Below are 23,323 nucleotides of genomic sequence, written 5' to 3' on the forward strand. Positions count from 1 at the left end.
AGAAACCATAGCAACAACAACAACAGAGGAACCATTAGCCAGGTTACGGATTATGGCAGAAGACAGGACGTTCTGGAGAAAATATATCCATAGTGTTGCTGTGAATTGGAAATGACTCGACAGCACTTGATAATAATAATTGTTAAAGCCCTTGCTAGGTGTCAAATACCATGTTAATTACTGAGGGGTAGATTCAAGATAATCAATCAGTGAATCAGTCACTGTTCTATATGAAGCTCACAGTCTAAGAGATAAGGAGATTAAGTATTTTCTCCCTATTGTACAGATGAGGAAATTGAGGCTCAGAGAGGTTAAGTGACTTGCCCATGGACACACAGCAGGGCAGTGGCAGATCAGAATTAGAACCCTGGTCTTCTATCTCCTAGGTTTAGGCTTTTTCTATTAGTCCCCACACCCCCACATCTCTAAGTCCATTATTACTAGTATTCATTATTCAATCATATTTATTGAGCCCTTACTGTGTGCAGAGCACTGTACTAAGCACTTGGAAAGTACAATTTGGCAAGAGAGACAATCTGTATCCAACAACGGACTCACAGTTTAGAAGACAGGCTCACAGTCTAGAAGTATAGTCTACAACTATTTGTTCCCGAATTGTACTTTCCAAACACTTAGTACAGTGCTCTGCAAACAGTAAGCACTCAATAAATATTATTGATTGAATGAATGAAAGTAGTCATCTTGGTACACTAAGCAAATCAGTGTCACAAAAGAGTTTAGAGTGTGAAGTGTGTTCTTTTAAATCCAGTGTTCATACCATTTGATCCTGGTATGGAGTGCTTTTATATTTACATATCTATCTTTTACCTCCTTTCAATATTTTCTTCTCCTCTGGATTATTGATAGCAAACATAATTATTAAGGAAACAGGATTAAATATTAGCTGTTGTAAAACATTTGGTTGCAGTAGCCTAAAGTGATCTCAAAAACTTGGCAGTAATAATTTTTTTGCCACTTCCAAAGCATATCCAAGTAAATAATTCTAATAGTATTTATATTCAGGATTTACTGTTCTGATATGGAAATTGTCTGATATTTTTTAAGGTACATAGTAGTGACCTTTTACCAAATAAAACCAAAATAAAGAGCAATGAAAAATGACAAATGTTCTCTTTGGAAAGAGGATGAAGTTTACAGTTTGTAACCTGACAGATGACCCTCGGCCAGCAACTCATAGTTTTGTAGCTCTCGGTTTCATCAACGATTTTGGTTCCTGTCTTAATAATTCGATTCCAGTTAAGCTCTGAAGCAATTTTGGAGTCAGCTGTCAAGTTCTATTAATTTTAATTATATCAAATTGTAGACACTAGAACAGTAAAATTGAAACTGTCAGGTTTTGTCCTTCATGTTTCAGGCTATTTAAAGTATTTCCATTGCTTATATTTGTGTTCGTCTAGCTATTGATGAATTAGTCTTGATGTTTTTCTTTCTTGGGATTCTACATTCACATGACTGGTCAAAGTTGTTCAGGTAAGTTGTTAATTCACTCACCCCAGAGTCCTGGATAATAATGAATTTGGGACTGGGAATGCATAGTCTGAAATGGCAAATATGGGGCCAGTCTTCATTCTCCCATTGCTGGCATAGCCTAGTGGATAGAACATGGGCCTGGGAGTCAGAAGGACCTGGTTTTTAATCTGGTTTTACCGTTTGTCTGCCATGTGACAGCATGGCTTAGTAGAAAGAGCCTGGGCTTAGGAGTTAGAGGTCATGGGTTCATATCCCGGCTCTGCCACTTGTCAGCTGTGTGACTGTGGGCAAGTCACTTAAACTTCTCTGGGCCTCAGTTACCTCATCTGTAAAATGGGATGAAGACTGTGAGCCTCATGTGGGACAATCTGATTACCCCGTATCTACCCCAGTGCTTAGAACAGTGCTCTGCACATAGTAAGCGCTTAACAAATACCAACATTATTATTATGTGACCTTGGGCAAGTCATTTCACTTCCTCTGTTTCTCAGTTACCTCATCTGTAAAATGGGGATTAAAATTGTGAGCCCCATGTGAGACAGGGACTGTGTCTGACCCAATTACCTTGTATCTAACCAAGCACTCAGTACAGTGCCTGGCACAGAGTAAGTGCTAAACAAATGCCACAATTATTATTATTATTATTGTTATCAAATACCACTATCATTATTATTATTATTGTCATTGTTGTTGTCATTGCTGTTATATTGTGATTCTGATTTTCCTACCATTGAAAAGGTCTTGTAGGCTGTTAGCTCCTTGTGGACAGGGAAGATGTCTACCAATTCTGTTGCATTATTCTTTTCCAAGCACTTAGTAGACTGATCTGCATACTGTAAGCACTGGGTTAATACCATTGATTGTGATTCTAGGATGCAGAGTTTATTCTTTTGGAAACAGAGTAGTTAAATTTCAGCGTGCTTGGGAATGGTGCCACATTAGGATTTTGGTCTTTGTGGTGATGAGTCCTTTCAAAGGAACCCTCCTTCTCTGTGGGCAAGGAATGTGTCTGCCAACTCTGGTCAATTTGTACTTTCTCAAGCACTTAGTACAATGCTCTGCACACAGTGAGCGTTCAGTAAATGCCAGAAGCTTGGATGCCCATTCATTTCTTGGGTTCCCCAATAGAGGTGTGTGGTTCTACTGTCAAAACTCTCTTTGGGAATGTTTCTCTTCTCTTATATCCCTTTGTTCATTTGAGAGTAGCGGCAATTTCACAAAATCAATGCTTTTAATAGTCCTACTGGAGAATTGGCTGTGATGCTCTTGAAATTATGCGGTGGATGCTAAAGTAGGTTAAAGTACTTCAGGAAAGGGCTATTTGTACACAAAGTTGTTAAGCTCTACACATTAGAAAAATCTTCCATTAACTATGTTAATGTATTTCCATTAGGTTTTTTTAAATCCCTTTTGTTATTGATGGACTAAGCTCGTTGTGGGCAGGGAACATGTCTACCAACTCTTTTCCGTTGTACTCTCTCAAATGCTTAGTACAGTGTTCCACACTCAGTAAGTATGATTGACATAAAGTACATTATTAATGATAAATTGTTAAAAAAAAAATTTCCGTAAATTTGCCTCAAGGCCCCCAACCTCACTGTGCTTCAAACAACTGGGGAACTGAACGAAAGGAGGTTGATCTTTAATGTGGGGAAAGGTTGAGAAGGTGGAAAAATCAGTATTTGGCACTCCTAAAGACTGGGGGTCGGAGGTAGGGGGCAGGATTTTGTTGGCACTAGAAAGCATAGTGGAATTAGCTCTTAGAAGACCTTTACAAGCCCCATACCAGCTTGTTAAACAACTTAATGCTCACTTGCCTCAGGTTGGAAATCATTGATCTGCCTTCTGACTTTCAGTTAATTGGTAGCATTGGGCTTTAAATTCAAATGTCTGGTCTTACTTTTCTTGTCTTGACTGAAGCTCCTGCAGTGCTAATCTAAACAAGGTACTATTTTGGATACCAGCAGGATCTCTGCATTTGAATTGGCCTCCCAGGAGGTGAGCCAGGTAATATAAGTGGGGCCACTGTGCAGAGCTTTCAGTTAGTTCCCAGTTCCGTTCTGAGTGTCTAAGTAAAGTCCAGGTTTTAGAGTTCGAGACCCAAGTACCTTAAGCAGTTCTCTCCCCCTGCCCACATTGTGACATTTTAGATTACTGAAACAGTTTTTTTAGACCATTTAATATATGATCTCCAATTTTAGAATTGTCAGTTGCATTCAAGGCATATATAAACCTTTAGAGAAAATGTAGAGCTCATCTTTGAAATTAGTCTTGGACCCAAAAAGAGTGAAAAGTATTGCTGTATCCAGCATGGTCTAGTGGATTGAACACAGGCCTGGTAGTTAGGGGGACTTAGGTTCTAATTCTTCCTCTGCCACATGTCTGTGGTATGATCTTCTCTGTGCCTCAATTAGCTCATCTGTAAAGTGGAGATTAAGACTATGAGCATCATGTGGGACAGGTACGGTGTCCAACCTGATTATCGTGTATCTAACCTCATGCTTAGTACAGTGCCTGGTACATAGTAAGCGCATAACAAAGAGCATTTAAAAAAACAACAAACACTTTACTGTTGCTGGTGCACCAACTGATAATGGTATTGTTGACATGCAACTGCAAAGCTCATTTCTGTGAAACACACGCCTCTCCACCTCCAATGGATGCCCATCTCCCTCTGCATCAAGAAAAACTAATCGGCATTGGCCTTGAGGATTGCTTCCAGCTCTTCCCATCTTACCAATCAGCTCTCTTCAACAGCTGCTCTTCTGTTCACCTTCGTTTCTCCCAAACCAACCTTCTAACTGGACCTCGGTCTCGATTCTTCCGTCTCCAACCTGTCTGGCTCACGCTGTTTCCTCAGCCTGGAACTTCTTCTACCCACCACCACCCCTAACTGCCATACCACAGCTCTCCCCATTTTCAAAACCCTCTTAAAATTCAGCCTTCTCCATGAAGCCTTCAGCGATTAATTCACACCACCACAGGAGCCTCAACCTACCACAGCCCTTAATACTTATGTATCTGACTCATCCTTTTGTACATATATGTAGATCTTTATTTGAAAATTCAATTATCTATTCAGCTATTTGTATACCTTTCCAAAAGCCATTCTTGTCACTTCTGTATTTTACAGTCAAGTATTTATTCAGCTGTTTCATCAGACATTTGTGTGTTATAAACTGGTTTTTTTTCCTGCCACTATTTGTAAATAATGTTGCTCTGCCTGTGTACACTCATAGATTGGAAACACTTAGGGGGCAAGAAATTTGTGTCTTGTCTTGGGTGGTGTCTTCCAACTGCTTAGTAATGTTGTTTTGCATTCAGTAGGCACATGAATACCTTTTAAATCAAGCTTCCCTTCAAACTGAAGGCTTTCAGAGCAATAGTTGTAATGCCTACACTTTCATGCGATTGAGAACAGAACCTACCCCACCTCTCCCATCCACCCATCTGAGTGTATTTTACCCAACTAGTAAGGTCCCTCCAGACTGTAAGCTTATAGAATGACGTAGTGGATAGAGCCTGGGAGTCAGTAGGTTCTAATCCTGGCTCCTCCACTTGTCTTCTGCGTAACCTTGCGTAAGTCACTTCACTTCTCTGGGCCTCAGTTCCCTCATCTATAAAATGGGGATTGAGACTGTGAGCCCCACATGGGACAGAGACTGTGTCCAACCCCATTTTCCTGTATCCATCCCAGCAATTAGTACAGTGGCAGGCACGTTGTAAGTGCTTAACAAATACCATTATTATTTTTATTATGGGCAGGAAGTGTGTCTACCAACTCTGTTATATTGTTCTTTCCCAAATGCTTAGTACAGTGCTCTGGACCCAGTAAGTGCTCAATAAATAGGATTGATTTTTCCACATAAGTTCTTGATCCTGAAGTTTGAGAAGCAGCATAGCCTAATGGATAGCATGGACCGGGAAGTCAGAGGGATCTAGGTTCTAATCCTGTCTCTGTCACTTGTCTGTTCTGTGACTTTGGGCAAGTCACTTATCTATGCCTCTGTTACTTTATCTGTAAAATGGGGATTAAGACTGTGAGTCTTATGTGGGATATTGACTGTGTCAAACCTGATTGTCTTGTATCTACCCCAGTGCTTAGAACAGTGCTTGACACATAGTAAGCACTTAACAAATACCATTTAAAAAAAATTTGAGAGCCAAGGGTAGTCTGCCATTCCTGATGGGGGGACTGTAGCTTCATCATAGCACAGTAGCCACACTAAATACTAAATAGCAATACAGGAGTATCAACAATGAGACCCTGGTTCATAGCCTGTCTGGTAGCATTCATGTCATCATTTGTTGAGAGCCTTCTTTGTGCAAAGCATTGAATTAAAATGCTGGAGAAGGGCATAGCAGGTAAAATCCAGAAGCCCTCAGGAGCTCCCTCACTAAAGCACATAATAAAAATTCAGTAGTTCCACAATCCATCAGCCATAGATAATTAGTATTGGTGAATGACAAGAATAAAAACAAAATGACCAGGCAGGGAAAATTTGCAGGCCTTAGGGCCCTCTTCATAGTTGCAAGTTTTGTTAATATTTTTTAGAAATGTTTCTTCACTTTCTTTCTAAATGACCTGAAGTTCAACTCTCTTCTCCCTCCTCCAACCACCTTTCTTAAGCATTTCTTTGCTCAGCAGCTCAACCCTCTAAAGTATGGGGAACAAAAGGTTTAAAAAGAGCCAAAACCCTAGTAAAGAGCAAGACTGCCAATTTTACCATGTGCTTTAGACCTTGAAGAGTTCTGATTAGTATGAAGTTCAGGGAGCTGGATTTATGGGGGGGGGGGGCATAACAATAACAATTGTGGCATTTGTGAAGCATTTACTATGTGCTGAGCACTGTATTCAACCCCAGGGTACAGACAACATTTACAGATCAGACAAAATCCCTGACCCACATGGGGCTCACAATATAATGGGGTATTTAAACCCCATTTTACATCATTATCAATCATTGTCAGTGGTATTTGTTAAACACTTCCTTTGTGCAGAGCACTGTACTAAGCACTGGGGTGAGTAAAATACAACAGAGCTGGTAGACATGTTCCCTGATGAGGAAGCTGAGGTACAGAGAAGTTAAACAGCTTTTTCAAGATTACCCAGCAAGCAAGTGATGGAGCCAGGATTAGAAACCAGGTCACTTGACTTCCCAGGCCTTTGGTCTTTCCAAGGCATGACAACTTTTCTGTGGCTTTCAATGGGGGCTCAAAAAGCCCTCTGCTGGGCCTAGAGCCTCTTCGGGGAGCAAAGCCCCTGACCCAGCCTTAGGGCCTCCATCGCCAGGCAGGTTTAGCCCAGACCAGAGGAGAACAGGGGGCCTAGAGAGCCATCGCCTGTTTCTTGAGCCCTGGGATGAATAGCTGTGTTTCCACCAAGTCCCCAGAACACAACGATGCCCCTACCTCACTCTGGAGCCCCACAAGTCTGCCTGGCAACCAAGAGCCCGCCTCCCTGAGGCATCCATGGCCTAGTGGATAGAGCACAGACCTGTATTAGAAGGACCTGGGTTCTAATCATGGCTCCAATGTGTGACCCTGGCAAGTCACTTTACTTTTCTGTACCTCTATTACCTCATCTGCAAAATGGTGATTAAGACTGTGAGCCCCATGTGGGATAGGGACTGTGTCCAACCCCGTTTGCATACATCCACCCCAGTGCATAGTACAGTGTCTGGCACATAGTAAGTGCTTAACAAATACCATTATTATCATAATAATTATTGTGGTCTATGACATCTTCACTTTATCAGCCTCAAAAGGTGTTTTTTCCTCCTTTGGAGCTCTTGGGAATTTCTCCCTCTCCTAAAATGGAGAAATTTGAAAATGTTATTTCTCATAGTGCAAGACTGGGAGATCTTATAATTTGTATTTTGGCTTGTTTCCCTGTCTTATCAGGCAAAGATGTTTTTAGCTATAGAAGTATCATTAGACACTCTGAGACTTTTGTACCTAAGATCTTAGTAATCTGATGGCCTAGTTCCTTCATCACACCAAGAGGAAGAGGAGAGAGAGAAGGGAATCTCGCATTTGAACATCTCCCTGTAAACAAAACATATTTCTTTTTTATTAGATTTGATTTCTGCACAGGTATTTTGGGTGTTATGCACTGGGAAAAAATAGTATATCTTTTCATCTTACCAGACTTCTTCTACCCACTTAAAATTATCTGTTTAAACACTTCCTTCGATAGCATCATTAAGAGATTTTCCTCCTGAGGCTCTCGATGTCCTTTTCCTCTCTGGATAGGACTTGTTTCTGGTGGTCCCATCACCCCGTTGGTTTTGTATCTCTGCAGAAGCTGGAGGTAAGAAGCAACGGAGCACCGTCCAGAGAAGTACCGAGACGGGCCTGGCTGTAGAGATGAGGAACTGGATGACTCGGCAAGCAAGCAGAGAATCTACCGACGGAAGCATGAACAGCTACAGCTCAGAGGGAAAGTAAGTAATGGGTGCTTGCAATGGAGGGTCGACCCTGTGAGAAGCAGCAGACCCTAATGGAGAGAGGATGAGCTTGGTAATCAGAGGATGTGGGTTCTGATCCCAGCTCTACCTCTTGTCTGCTGTGTGACCTTGGGCAAGTCACTTCACTTCTCTGTGCCTCAGTTGCTTCATCGGTAAAATGGGGATTAAGACTGTGAGCCCCATATAGGACAGGGACTGACTGTCCAACCTGATTACTTTGTATCTATCCCAGGACTTAGAACAATGCTTGGCACAAAAGAAGTGCTTAACAAACACCATAATAATAATAATAATTATTATTATTATTATTATTATTCTCCTTTCACTGGTGGAGACCTTTTCTTTTCTCTCCCACTACATTTCACTGAGGCCTTAGTGATCTGTTCTTCAGTTCAGTTGTACGCTAGTGAATTTGCAAGGCCTAGTGGATAGAGCCCGGGCCTGGGAGACAGCAGGACCTGAGTTCCATTCCAAGCTCCACCACTTCTCTGCTGTTTGAACTTGGATAAGTCACTTAGCTTTTCTGTGCCTCAGTTCCCTCATGTACAAAATGTGGATTAATATTGTGAACCCCACATGGTATGAGGACTATGTCCAACATGAAACACTTGTATCTACTCCAGCATTTAGTACAGAGCTTGGCACATAGTTAGTACTTAATAAATACCAAAAAACCCAAAAAGACCCACCCAAAATTCTCATGCTTATCCCCTGTAGAGGCCACATAGATAGATTTGCCACCAAGTAAATGGAGAACCTTTTAGGATTAGATGATTAGACAAAAGGTTAACGGTATAACAACATTCTCCTTTATATTTCTCATACCAATTCAGATGTTTAAATTGCTCTACTTCTTACTATTAGGATATTTGTTAAGCATTTACTATATGTCAAGCACTGTTCTAAGCACTAGAGAAGATACAAGTCTATCAGGTTGGACACAGTTGCTGCCCCACATGGGGCTCACCATCTACTCTTCTCATATTTTGTGTCACTGCAATCTCAGGTTGGGATTCAGTCACTTGCAGTGATTGGATGGGTTTTCATGGATTAGTGAAGAGGGATTCTAAGGGAAAAAAAGTTTGGAAAAAGCCTCCTTTATTCCACTTGGAGACAATTTTTAGGTACTTTCAACATGCAGGACACTGGCGACCATCCAGTGAGTCATTTTATATAAAAAATAAAGTGTGTCGGTATTGTCTGTCTCCCCCTCTAGGCTGCAAACTCTTTGTGGTTAGGGAATGTGTGCCATCTCTGTGGTACTCTATCAAGTGCTTAATACAGTGCTTTGCACATAGTGAATGCTCAGTAAATGCCACTGATTTGATAGACTAATAAAAAAAAATTTCTTCCCCACTTAAGTTTATTTAAAGTGCAGAAATGACACACTCTGAAAACCTGCATATTTACAAAGCCAATAACAGTGAACAGTTACAACCATGAGAATCACTCATTCATATTTTTTGAGCACTTATTGGTTTCAGAACATTGTATTAAGCCCTTGGGACAGTACATTTTAACAGAGTTAATAGACCTGCCTTGTGTCCACAAGGAGCTTACAGTCTAACGGGGAATCATTCATTCAATCATATTTATTGACCGCTTACTGTATGCAGAGCACTGTACTAAGATCTTGGAATGTACAATTCAGCAACAGATAGAGACAATCCCTGCCCAACAACGGCCTCACAGTCTAAAAGATGGGCTCAGAATCATCATAAGAACAGACACTTTAAGAATCAAACAGGTTTTGGTGACCAAAGGGATGTTTCTGTCAGCTCAGAGGCTTGTTTGCAAACTCCAAAGGGGTGGCTTTGACAAGGGCTGGTTGGAGACCTCAGAGGGAGCATTGCTAAGCCTTTGTAATTTTGACTCAAGTAAGTTCACATAAGTGAACAACTGCCAATCCAGTGGTAAAACTAGAACTTCAGTAATTGTGGTATTTGTTAAGCCAAAGTTAGTCCAAGCACTGGGGATAAGCTCCTTGTGGGCAGGGATCACATCTACCAACTCATTATATTGTACTTAGTACAGTGCTCTGCACACAGTAAGCGCTCAATAAATATCATGGATTGCTTGAGTCAAGAAAGGATAATCAGATTGGACACAGTCCCTATCCCACAAGGGTCTAATCTTGCTATATCATTGGGTACTGGAGTAGAAATTGCAGCGTGGCTCAGTGGAAAGTGCCTGGGCTTCGGAGTCAGAGGTCATGGGTTCGACTCCCAGCTCTGCCACTTGTCAGCTGTGTGACTGTGGGCAAATCACTTAACTTCTCGGTGCCTCAGTTACCTCATCTGTAAAATGGGGATTAACTGTGAGCCTCACATGGGACAACCTGATTACCCTGTATCTACCCCAGTGCTTAGAACAGTGCTCTGCACATAGTAAGTGCTTAACAAATACCAACATTATTATTATTAATCAGGTAGAAGGGGCAAATTAGAGATTTGCAGAATATTAGACACAGGTGACATTCTAGCCTCAAACACATGGATCCCTGACATCTGAATTGTTCATAAATATGCGAACGCTAACTAGAATGGAGCAGACGTGCACATCAATGTATATTTTTGCACATTGTTTTTGCCACTACAGATTAGTCTCCTCCATCCTGTGTTGATTTTATGGTACTGCTCAGAGAATGCAGATCGGCCTGAGACAAGCTTGAGAATTATTCTTCCTTCCCCACAATCCCAGGAAATATGGCCTAGAAAGAGGGACCACCTTGGCTCTGGGAGAGCTTACTTCATACCTCAGAGTTTGAAATGAAATGAATAATAATAATGATGGTATTTGTAAAGCACTTACTATGTGTCAAGCACTGTTCTAAGCACTGGAGTGCTAATCATGTTGGACACAGTGCCTGTCCCAAATGGGGCTCATGGTCTTAATTCCCGTTTTACAGATGAAGTAACTGAGGCCCAGAGTTAAGTGACTTGCCCAAGGCCACACAGCAGACAACCCAGGTCCTGCTGACTTCCAGGCCCAAGCTTTTTCCCCTAGGCCACACTGCTTCTCTATTGTTGATGATAATGACACAGGAAGTTCAGCTCTGAGGAACCCAGCTTTAACCTTATCTATCCTATTACCTTTAGTTTGATTTTCCCTGGGGTGAGGTTGGCTTCCGACAGCCAATTCAGTGATTTTCTGGACGGCCTTGGACCCGCACAGCTGGTGGGACGCCAGACTCTGGCAACACCATCAATGGGTAAGAGTTTTAAAATGAATAATGCCTTTCAAGTCACACCCCTTCAATTTCTAAGGAAGAATATTTTTAATCACAAGTTAAATGTTATGGAGTAACTATGAAATGTAGATTACATCGCCACATTTGTGCCAACCTGCTTTGAGTGTGCTCTTGAATACAGAGACCTTTTTGGTTGCCTATGTTTCAGGGGGGAAAGTTGTGAGGTAAAATTTTTGAAAATGATAATGAAGTAGCATTTGTTCAGTGGTTTTTGATTTGATGTTTATCTAAGTCTAAAAGGTGTTCCATTTTTATCCTGTAGGTGACATTCAGGTTGGCATGATGGACAAAAAGGGACAGTTGGAGGTGGAAATTATACGGGCCCGTGGTCTTGTTGTAAAACCAGGTTCAAAGACACTGCCAGGTAAGGGCGGCCTCCTTCTGCCGTGGGAGCTCCTATAGAGATACAGTCCGTGATTTTACTTTTTCTATATAAATGGGAAGGGCTTAGATTAGGATGTTGCTACTTTTAATGGGCAGGTTGTCAAGAGAAGTCAGTTATCTTTATCTGGGTCACTAGTTTGGCAAAAATCATGCGTTTACCTTGGTCTCATACAAAGTAATACACTCTTTGAAACCTATAAATTCCAACTGAGACCTGCTGCCAAAAAAGCCTCCTGAAATTTTGTATTTCATGTTGAAATAGCACTGTTATCTTCACCACCCCAAGGGAAGAAGCAAGTTAGCAAGGATTTGGCTATTCAGATCAGTGTAGCTAAATAAAATACACCGTTTAGGCTAAAAATCTACTTTAGGATCTGGTTTGCTATTTGTATTGTTCAAAGTATGAGATGTCCGGCTGTGTCTACTTCTATCAGTGTTTATTGCTCACGATCCATTGCAATGAGAACATGGGTTTCAGAATGAAGTGGCAAGTGCCCCTAAAGTAAAATCCTATCAATTAATCAGTGGTATTAGTTAAGAACTTACTGTGTGTACAGCACTGTATTAAGGACTTAGATGAGTACAATACAGTGGAGTTGACGGAATTTTGAAGGATTTAAATATGGATAGAGGGAAAGTGTTCCAAGCCATGGGACAACATGAGCAAAGGACTTGAAATAGTGGATAGAACACGAGCCTGGAAGTCAAAAGGAACTGAGTTCTACTCCTGGCTCCTCCGCTTGTCTGCATGTGACACTGGGCAGGTCACGTAACTTCTCTGGGCCTCAGTTCCAGACTGTGAGCCCCACATGGAACATGGACTGTGTCCAACCTGATTAGCCCGTATCTACCCCAGTGCTTAGTATGATGTCTATCACATAATAAGCACTTAACAAATCCCCTAAAAAAGTTGGAGAACAGAGCGAACACAGCTAGAAGGTTGATTTGGGAAGAATGAACATGGTGAATTGAGAACAGAGGGTGAAGAAAGCAGATAGGTAAGGGAGGGCCAGATGTTGGAGTGCTGTGAAGACAAATATGAATTTTGCTTAATATGCACAGCCAGTGAGGAGGGAAGTGAAATTTCAGGAAGATAATCCATGCAGCATAGTATAGATTGGCAGGAGGAGGGTCTTGGAGACCAATCAGTCAATCATATTTATTACTTACAATATGCTGAGCACTGTATTAAGTGCTTGGGAAAGTACAGTATATCAGAGTTGGTAGACGCATTCCATGCCCACAACAAGACCAGAGAGGAGACTAATGCCATAGATCAGAACTTTTCCGAGGGTGGTAGCAGTTCGGGTGGAGAGGAAAGGGGAGATTTGGGAGATATGCAGGAAAAAATGCCACTCACAGTTTCAATTATCATGTAATAGTTACTTTTTAGGTATCTCCAGTCCTGACTTCTCACCTTCCTTCCAAAACTGTATTTCATACTCTTGCCAATGAATCTTTACTTGAATGTTCCATCGCTATCTTAATTGAACTTATTTTTCTTTCCAATTTGGCACCTCCCCATCACTAATTTGACTTATTTCTCATTTACTATCCAGCACATTTCTCTCTGCATCACAAGCCTGCACTCTTGGCATTATCCTTGACTGATTTCACTCTTTTAACCTGCACTTTTTGTCAGTCATTAAATCCTGTTGTTTTTATTTTCACATCTCAAAAATCCACCCTTTCTTTTTCATTAATAATAATGATGATGGTACTTGTTAAACATTTACTATGTGCAAAGCACTGTTCTAAGCACTGGGGGGATACAAAGTGATCAGGTTGTCCCATGTGGGGCTCACAGTCTTAACCCCCATTTTACAGATGAGGTAACTGAGGCCCAGAGAAGTTAAGTGACTTGCCCAAATTCACACAGCTGACAAGCGGCAGAGTGGGGATTAGAACCCAGGACCTCTGACTCCCAAGCCCATGTTCTTTCCACCGAGCCACGCTTTTCATTCAAGCCACTACAACACTGGTGCAAATATTTATCATAATCCCACCTTAACCACTGCATCATCCTCTTCACGCACCTTCCTGCCTCTCCTATCTCCAGCCGAAGCTGTACTCTGCTACCCGCAACTCTTCTTAAAAGTAGTTCTGCTCATGTGTCCCCACTCCTCAAAAACCTTTAATGCTTGCCCATCTCTCTGCATCAAACAAACTCCATACGTTTGGATTTAAAGCACTTAATCAGCTCTCCCCTTCCTATTTAGCCATACTGGTTTCCCACAGTACAACCCAGCTGGTATATTTTGATCCTCTACTGAGGACTTACTTGCTGTACCTCGATCTCATCTGTCTCACCGCTGACCCCTTGCTTACATCTACCCTGTGACCTGGCAGTTCTTCCCCCTTTGTATCCCACAGATCACTACTCCCCAGTCTTCAAGACTCTTTCAAAAGTCACATCTTCTCTAAGAAGGAGGCCCTGATTAACCTCTCATTTCCCTACCATATTCACCTGCCTTTCTGCATTGTCTATGGCACTTGGGTCTGTATCCCTTAAGCACCTGGTTATTCACCCCAGCCCCATGGCACATTGTATCCATTGTATGCACAGAACAATTTTTTAAAGAAATGCTCTGTGTAGTAGAGTGAAGAATGGACTGGAGTAGGGAGAAACTAGAGATAGGGAGGTCAGCAAGGAGACAGAGGCAGTAGCTGAGGCAGGATTTAAGTGCTGGGATTGACGTGGGAGCAGTTTGGATGCAAAGGAAATGGCAGATTCTAGAATCAACAGGATTTGGTGACAGACTGAATATGTGGTTTAAATAGAGATGAATCGAGGATGGCTACACACTTGTGAGACAAGGTGGATGGTAGTGTTGTCTACAGTGTTAGGGAAGTTGTAGGGAGGAGAGGGTTTAGGTGGAAAGACAATGAGAGTTCTGGGCATGTGAAATTTGAGGTGTCAGTGGTAGGAGAAACTGTGAGGCTGCAGAGGAGGAACTAGGTTGGCTTGGGAGAGAGAAAATTTAGAATCATTCAACATAGAGATGAAATTTGAAGTTGTAGGAGCGAGTGAATTCTCCAAGGGAGTGGGCATAGAAGATGACCCAGAAATGAGCTTTGAGAAACTCCCACAAGTGAGAGATGGTATACAGAGGATGAGCTGGTGACCAAGACTTAGAAGTAGTGGCCAGAGAGAAAGGAAGGGATAATCAAGAGAGAAAGGTGTAAGTGAAACAAAGATTAAGTAGTGTTTTCAAGAAAAGGGAATGGTCCAGTTTGTTGAGGACAGCTGAGAGGTTTAGGACAATTAGGATGGAGTATAGGTCTTTAGATTTGGCAAAAAGGAGAGAACTGATGGAATACCTTAAAGCCAATGATCAGGGATTTCTACTTGATGAGGAGAAGGAGTGGGGAGGTATGTGCAGCATGACACTTTAGGAAAATGGTCCAGGCAAGAGAGTGAAGTAGGGACTAGAGAGGGGAGAGACTGGAGGCAGGAAGGTCAGTGAGGAGGCTGATATCGTAGTTTAGTTGGGATTTGATGGGTGCTTTGTCCTAGGATATGGCCATTAGGAGGGAAAGGAAGAAAAGATATGGAAATGCTGAAGAGAAAGAAGTGACAAGAACTGGCAAGAGACAATTTGAGAGTTAAGAGAGAGAGAGCTTTCAAGGATGACACCAAAGTTGTGAGCTTCAAAACAGGGAAGACAGTAGTGCTGTCAACTTTGATGGGAAGCTTACAAGGAGTCATTTCTGAATAGAGGTGGTAGCTGAAGCAAATTTGCTCCCCAGGAGACTGTAATGCAAGAAGAATAAAAACAAGAAGAGAGTCCTGGAGGAGAGAGAGGTGGGAGATGAACCAGAGCAGTAGTCTCAGAAAAGCCTGTTCCTGATAGTGTTTCAAGGAGGAGAGTGGTCCGTGATTTCAAAAGCAGCTGAGGGAGTGAGAAGGGTCAGAAAGGAATATAGGCCTTTTGATTTGGCTCTTAGGAAGTCATTGGTGGCCTTGGAGAACAAAATACAGAGGGTCAAGAAGAGAGGCGACAGAAGGAAATAAAAGGCAGTCGATGTCTATGAGTTTGGCTAGGAACAAAAGTAGGAAGATGGAGACATAACTGAGGGAAGATGAGACCTTAAGGTCAGAAGAAGGCTTTTTTAGATTGGGGGAGACGTAGGTGTTTGAGGGTTGGGGGACGGAGTTGTTGATAAATGAAGACTATGAGCCTCTAATACGAGAGGGATTGAGTCCAACCTGATTATTTTGTACCTACCCCAATAGAACAGTCCTGGGCACATAGTAAGTGCTTAACAAATATTATTAAAAACAGAATGAGAGGATGTGAAGATGGCAGTGAGGGAGGGGAGGAATGTAGGAGCAAGCAAATTTAGGAGGTGAGAGGGAATAATCAATGATATTTACTGAGCACTTATTTTGTGCAGAGCACTGTACTAAGTATTTGGGAGAGTTCAATACAATTGACCTGAGAAACAGTGAGCCTAATGAAAAGAGCACCTGTCTGAGAATCAGAACCCAGGTACTAATCCTAGCTCCATCACTGTGTGACATTGGGCTGAGGACTCTGTGCGTCAGGTCCATCATTTGCAGAATGGGGATTCAATTCGTGTTGAGCCCCATGTGAGCCCCATGTGGGACGTGATCATCTTTTATCTACCCCAGCACTGAGCTCAGCATATACTACAATTAACTGGTAGATATGATCCCTACCCTCAAGAAGTTTACAGGTTAGTGAGGAAGTAGAAATTAAAATAAATTATAAAGAAAGCAGGATGGAGAACAAGCATTTTACAGATGAGGAAACTGAGACTCTTGCCCAAGATCTTAAAGCAGGCAAGTGAAACAATCAGGACTAGAGAACCCAGAACTCTTGACTCCCGGCCCTATCTTCTTTCTTCTAGATCACACTGCCTCATCCAACAAAAACTTTTTACTCTGAACTCTCCCCACTCTCACCTTTCTGCTCTTCTCTTTTGTCACCTTACCGTATGTGTCAAGCCCTGTAAAACAGTAGAATAGAAGATACAAGTTGAATAATGGGAAGATTGTCCCTGTCTCTAATGGGGATTACAATGTATGTGGGGAAAGAAAGATAAAATGGGACTAAGCTATTAATAACAATAATTGTGGCAAGTACTACTTTATGACAAGCACTGTAATAAATCTGGGAGTAGATACAAGATTATCAGTCCAGACCCAGTTCCTATCCCAAAAGGGGCTTACAGTATAAGGGAGAGGGGGCTACACATATTGAATACCCATTTACAGATGAGGAAACACAAAAGGCAGGTTGTGGTCAGGATTAGAACTCAGGTCCTCTAGACTGTAAACTCCTTGTCAATCAGTCAATCAACAGAGGAGAGAAGCAGCTTGGCTTAGTGGAAAGAGCATGGGTTTGGGAGTTGGAGGTCTTATGTTTTAATCCCGGCTCTGCCACTTGTCTGCTGTGTGACTTTGGGCAAGTCACTTATCTTTTCTCTGCCTCAGTTATCTGATCTATAAAATGGGAATTAAGACTGTGAGCCCCAAGTGGGACAACCCGATCACCTTTATCTACCCCAGTGCTTAGAATGGTGCTCGGCCTGTAGTAAATGCTTAAAAAACACAGCATCATTATTGATGAAACTATAAAGCCAGAAGGCCACACTAGCTCTGCTGCCTGGCTTCACTGATGGTTCCCATAATCGATATAGGCCCACTGTGGATGAGATCATTACCTGGATATAAATGACTTTTCTGTATTCCATATTGTTAAACGAGTGACTTAGCACTTTTCCTGTTCTTGGCTCCTCTCCCACATTTTGTTTTTAAAAAAGGAATCTTCTTGGGAACAGGAAATGAGCCTTCGTCCTGAAACTTTAGGATTGAAACCTTGTGTGAAGTGATTATAGTGGTGGTGGCTTGTGTACTTCCACTCTCTGTTCCCTGCTAGTCTTGTTGCTGTTGGTTAAGGAAGTGCACTATCTTGCTGGTGTCTGCCTACACAGCTGCACGGTCTTGACGCCATCCTAGCCAGCTAAATTTCAGGGCTCCTACTGAACCTGTCCACCTTGTAAAATGCCTTAACTATTGCCCATGATCAATCAATGGTATTTATTGGCTCTTAGTGTGTACAGAGCACTGTACTAAGCACTTGGAAGAGTACAATCTAACAGAGTTGGTAGACATGTTCCCTGCCCACAACGCGCTTACAGCGAAGTCGGAGTCCAGGAGGCAACTGGCACAGGAATCCAGATCTTCTGGACCAACGCCAGGGTGTCATTTGGTTCTTACCGGTCTCTAATGCCCATTCTATGGAATTTCACTAAGAGTTCTGAGATCATACCTTGCTATTTATTTTAAGCGGCAGCTCTAGCACAACTCTCTTTTTGTATAAAGACTTGGCAGGAGGCTGGTCAAAATGTCCCCTATTTTTAACATTTCAATTATAAATCACTTTTCTCCTTTACTTCCAGCATTTGGTTCCAGGATTGTGGCCTGCAGTCAAATTCCTGAAAACTTGGGATAGTAATGATATGCAGATTTTCCCCTTCTAGATTGCACATTCTTAATCAGCCCAGGTTCTTGGGGGCTCTGGATTTTGGCTGTCACAACATATGGCTCACACATTAAAGAGCTCAACGTTTCAGTTGGGTTGAGTTCCCACAGTGATTTCAGCTCTGTGCTCACCCTCTCATCTTTCCCTTCTAGCACCGTACGTAAAGGTGTATCTATTGGAAAATGGCGTCTGTATAGCCAAAAAGAAAACAAAAGTGGCAAGAAAAACGCTGGAACCTCTTTACCAGCAGCTGCTGTCATTTGAAGAGAGCCCTCAAGGCAAAGTTTTACAGGTAAGGCCTGAATGTTTCTGGCTTTAACCAAGGGAAGCACATTTTGACAAATTGTTCCCTGAGTCTCCTTGTACTTTGGGGAAACTTTGGGACACCTGAGGGTCCTCAGTTGAAGAGACCCTGGTTTCTGAGGTCCCCTTCTCAGTGAGCGCAAGCTCTTAAGCTCCTCTGAATCTTGATCCTACTGTGCCATTGCTAGTCTAATGATAATTACCCAGTTTTAAAATGTTTGCTCTGGGAACATTAGCTAATTGCATTTGAGGTTTCTAAGATCACAATGCTCTTATTTTGGTCGCAGAAGCGTCACTCTCACTTTTTCGATCTTGCCTACAGATCATCGTATGGGGAGATTACGGACGGATGGATCATAAATCCTTCATGGGCGTGGCCCAGATACTTCTGGATGAACTGGAGCTGTCCAATATGGTGATTGGATGGTTCAAACTATTTCCCCCTTCTTCCTTAGTAGATCCAACTCTGGCTCCTCTGACTCGAAGAGCCTCCCAATCATCTCTCGAAAGTTCAACAGGACCTTCGTATGCTCGTTCATAGCAGCTGTGAAACTTGTCATAGGAACCAGCGTTACAAAAAAAAAAAATTACAGGTCGCAAACCCTGGTAACACTGCATGCTTAATGTTGTGTCTTCTGAGCCTGTTCCTAGGGATACAAAGCGATCCTGTGTTCTCAGAGGAAGTTGCACACATTGTGCCCTAAAGAAGGCCCTCAGGTGAAGGAGTGGAGTGGGAAAGAGCCGGCGTTCTGGAGTTGGCTGACACTCAGTTTCTGGTCTAATCTGAAGCCATGGATTAACCTAAAAGAATCTGTTTCATGCAACAAAAGTCCTTTTCAATGGCATCTTTATTTTTTGGCTCCTCTATCTCCCTTTGTTGCCCCAAAAAGCCTGGTTCTGCCACAGGGCCGTAGCTACCCAACCAAGAAGCCATGGTACAAGTCCAGTGCAGCAGATGACGCCAAGGAGCCCGTCACGGGGGCTAGGAACAATCACCCATTGGTGAATCAGTGGCTGGAAATGCAGACAAGCGTCAGCCTCAGAAGGAGAAAGGCGAAAGGTCCGCAGTGAGTGGCGGCAGCCATCTCGGCTCCAGTCGTCACTTTGTGAAGCCCATGATCTCATGAACTCTGATCAGATGAATCTGTGGCTACACTGTACTGTATGAAGTAAAGCAACTTGTTTGCATGGACTCGGATTTAGCTGAAATACTTAAATTATTTTCTTGGGGCTGCAACTTGCAAAAAAGAGAAAAAGAAATCAGCCATTTTCAACAATTTATATTATTTTTAAAAATAAATTTCACTAGTGCATGGTTTTAAAGGGAGAGAATGCAGCAGGGTGATAAAGAGACACTCCACGTTTATCATTCTTTAAGCCACCTGGTCTGTATTTTGGCAGACAAATTAAAAGTGAAAATACTTTCTAGCAAAATATTTAAAATTCTCTTTATGTGACAAATAAGTGTAATATATTCCATTTATTTAAATATAAAAAGGTACAAGCCTTGTAAAGTTCAACATTATGTGCAAATTGTACACTTCTTTTACTCCCTCTTCTCACCTCCCTCTTGATTTTTTTTCCCCTCACACCTCCCAGAATGATCATTATATGCTCTGATGTTCCATATTTGTTTCAGAATTGCCGATTGTTCTGCATTTCTGAAAATCCTGAGAAAAACATATTGTTTAAGAGCTTTCTTTTTTTCAAGCATGTTGAAAAGGATTTTGCAACATGGCTTGGGAGTTCAGTAAAGTAAGTCAGCATGTGTTTGATAAAGAAGATATTTGAACTTTTGCAATTTATTGTACAGTGCATGGTAACCTATTTTCATTTTTGCTCACCATCAAATTGGATTCTACAGCAAACTCCTGGAATCATGTGGCCATTGTAAGATGTCGTCTAAAAGTTTATTTTCAGCACCAGCATCCTGCATCCAGGGGTGGATGGGCCATTCCAGAAAGTCTTTGATGAGAAAGAAAATGAGAAGTCAAGATTCCATTTATTCTAAACAATGTCACACAGCTTAACCATATGGAATCATATTGTATAGCGAAAGGTGAAGAATCATCATTTTCTACTGTAAAGTTCAATTTTTCTTGCATTGAATTTCTGAAGGAAATACATGGTGACATCAACATGTCAAAGCTTTCCCTTTTAGCTGACTCAAAGAACGTCAAAGAAGTCCAGTCGTTCTTTGATACCTTAACAGTTCTAGAGGTCAAATTCCTGGTCATTGTTGCCATTGGGTGGTGCTGTAAATTCAAACTTTCCTAATTCTGTTTTAAAGGGAATGTCACGGTTATGTGTGATAACCAGCTTTCCTCTTTCTGCCTCTTTCAATATATGCCTTTAATACCTGCTCACACTTTAATCTTCAAGTCTTGCAATTCTTTTTGAAATATGCATCATTGATCCTTACAATTAAGGCCATGCATACAGAATTGTCACTTTTCCCTCAGAACTTCTGTCCTGCCCATTAGAAAATGTCATGCCGGTTAGGGTGCAAGAGTATCCGTGGGTATCACTAAAAATGCCTTCTTTTTGTGGTACAAAATGAAAATCACCAAGACTATGTCTTGACATTCTGAGATGTACAATGGATCCATGTAAGGTCATTGAAAGAACCAACAGAACGGTTTAGTGAAGTCATTTAGATGCCAGTATACCAGCAACATTCAATTAAGAATACAGTCCCTAATATCCCTTAGAATCGAAAAAGGAAAACATCATTTTCCTAATACTGAAATGCAGTCATTTTATTATTTTAATGCATATTCCTCTATAAATTATTTCTAATTTTAATAAGGACATGATTGTATGGAATATTTGTACATACTTGTCATTATGCAGTATTTATTTCAAAGTTGATGTATTTTTAATTTTCACATGTCTGCAACTCTACATATGATTTAGTCATGTAAATAGCTCTATTCCAGTGACCATTGCTGTCCTGTACATAGTACGTTTTAAAAGTAAAGGAAATTTCAGTTGGAAAAAATGAGGCAGATTAGGCCTGTAATGAATTACCAACTAATGTAAATCAAATTCATTCTGGCGATGGTATTTAACACTTTAAATAAAACATTTTCTTTACAGAATTTGCTTATGATGCTTTTTTCTCCTGAAGCAGGCCCTAATTTGTTTTGTGGTACATTTAAGTGTTAAAGCGATCCAACCCTTTTGGGCTCCAGTTGATGTTGGAAAGAGTTCCTGTCTTAGAAATTCAATGGGCTTTCATCTTCCCTATGTTTAGAGTACCCGCAAATACCTTTTGGCTGATCAACAGTATTTATTGAGCAGAGTACTAAGCACGATGCCTGCTGTCAAGGTGCTTACACTTTAATGAGCCAGATAGGCATATACTTATTTACAGATAGGAGGAATGTAAGCAAGGATTTGAAGGTGGGAGATTCTAGAAAGAGCTACAGTGAGATGGTGACCTTGAGAAGTTAGAAATATGAAGATAGGGGTTTGCTTGATGTATAGAGAAGGAGGTAGCTTTTGAAGGTTTGTGGAAAGCTGTGAAGAATGCTGTTTTAGACAGTGAGATGGCAGTGTGGAAGATGGACTGGAGAGGGGAGAAGCAGGAGGACCCCACTGAGGAAGCTGCTAAAGTAACTGACTTGGGATGCTATGAGCACCTGGACAAAGGTTGGAACTAGAAGATGTGGAGGACAAACTAACAGGCTTAGATGACAAACTGATTATGGGGGGTGGAAAAAGAGGGAGGAGATGGAGAGAATGAGAAAGTTGTCCACTGTGATAGGAGAGGTTGAGGCAGAGGATTGGGTGGGGGAGGCGAGGGCAGAATCTCTAGTTTTAGACATAATGATTTTAAAGTGCCAGGGAAAAGATGTCCTTTAGGCAAGAGAAAATGACTGCAGAGGAGAGAGGTTAGGGTTGGTCAAATAAATTTGAGAGTAGCTGCTCATATTTTAAAGCGCTGGGGTTTATGGGTTTTTATTGCTTGCCTAGAAGGACTTGAACTGATTTCATGCTGATTCTGAACTAGAATAATTAATATTTGAGCTGCAAAGTGGAGGGCTTTATGGCCAGAACACCCCACTGCACAGCTTGGCCCAAACCCTATGGCCAACCCATTTTGGATTGGGTGAACCAATTTATAGAGCACTTACTGTATGAAGAATACTGTATTAAACTCTTGGGAGAGTACAATCTAATGCAGTTCATAGACATGTCCCCTGCCCACAAGGAACTTACAGTTCAGAGGGGGGAAGACAGATAAATTATGGACATATGTACAAGTGCTGTGGGGCTGAGGGTGGGGTGTATAAAAGTACAAATCCACATTCAAGTACAATGCAGAAGGGTGAGGGAGTAGGAAAAATGAGAGTTTAGTCAGAGAAGTCCTCTAGGCGATGTGATTTTAATAAGATTTTGAAGGTGGGGCGAGGTGGTCTGTCAGATATGAAAAGGGAGAGACTTCCAGGCCACAGGCAGGATAGGGGATGGTACGAAGTCCTTGGGAGAGTTTGCAGACATGTTCCCGGCCCATAATGAGCTTACAGTGTCTACAATCTCCCTCAAACTTAGACTGTGAGCCCCACATGGGACAGGGACTGTGTCCAACCTGATTATCTTGTATCTTCCTTAGCTTAGCACAAAATAAGAGCTTAAATATCATAATTATCATTTAAAATCATGTTTGCAAAAAGAGTTTTGAGTAAGGGTTAGTGTGAGAGAGGCAGGATTAAGGTATATTGAGTAGGGTGGTGTTAGAGGAATGAAGTGAGCAGGCTGGCTGTAGTAGGAGATCAATGAGGTAAAATAGGAAGGGCTGAGTGTTCATTCATTCAATAGTATTTATTGAGCGCTTACTATGTGCAGAGCACTGTACTAAGCACTGAATGAACAAGTCGGCAGCAGATAGAGACAGTCCCTGCCGTTTG

The 23,323-nt window shown here is 41.7% G+C and overlaps 1 protein-coding gene across 35 annotated transcripts in view; it reads left to right on the top strand.

Annotated features, from left to right (window-relative positions):
- Nucleotides 1-21,511, top strand: part of RIMS2 (regulating synaptic membrane exocytosis 2) — a 695,597-nt gene extending 674,086 nt beyond the window's left edge. For 32 of the 35 annotated variants that reach the window (XM_029062326.2, XM_039911826.1, XM_039911827.1 and 29 more), the window contains 5 exons: nucleotides 7,796-7,937; nucleotides 11,060-11,172; nucleotides 11,474-11,575; nucleotides 18,260-18,399; nucleotides 18,733-21,511. In XM_029062326.2, coding sequence (XP_028918159.1) covers nucleotides 7,796-7,937; nucleotides 11,060-11,172; nucleotides 11,474-11,575; nucleotides 18,260-18,399; nucleotides 18,733-18,951 — 716 coding nt within the window. In that variant the 3' untranslated portion in view covers nucleotides 18,952-21,511. The remainder of the gene's footprint in view (nucleotides 1-7,795; nucleotides 7,938-11,059; nucleotides 11,173-11,473; nucleotides 11,576-18,259; nucleotides 18,400-18,732) is intronic. The other 3 variants (XM_029062344.1, XM_029062355.1, XM_029062358.1) reach the window with 1 other exon arrangement.
- The last annotated feature ends 1,812 nt before the right edge of the window (nucleotides 21,512-23,323 follow it).

The sequence above is a fragment of the Ornithorhynchus anatinus genome, chromosome 4 (assembly GCF_004115215.2).
Source record: "Ornithorhynchus anatinus isolate Pmale09 chromosome 4, mOrnAna1.pri.v4, whole genome shotgun sequence".
NCBI lineage: Eukaryota > Metazoa > Chordata > Mammalia > Monotremata > Ornithorhynchidae > Ornithorhynchus > Ornithorhynchus anatinus.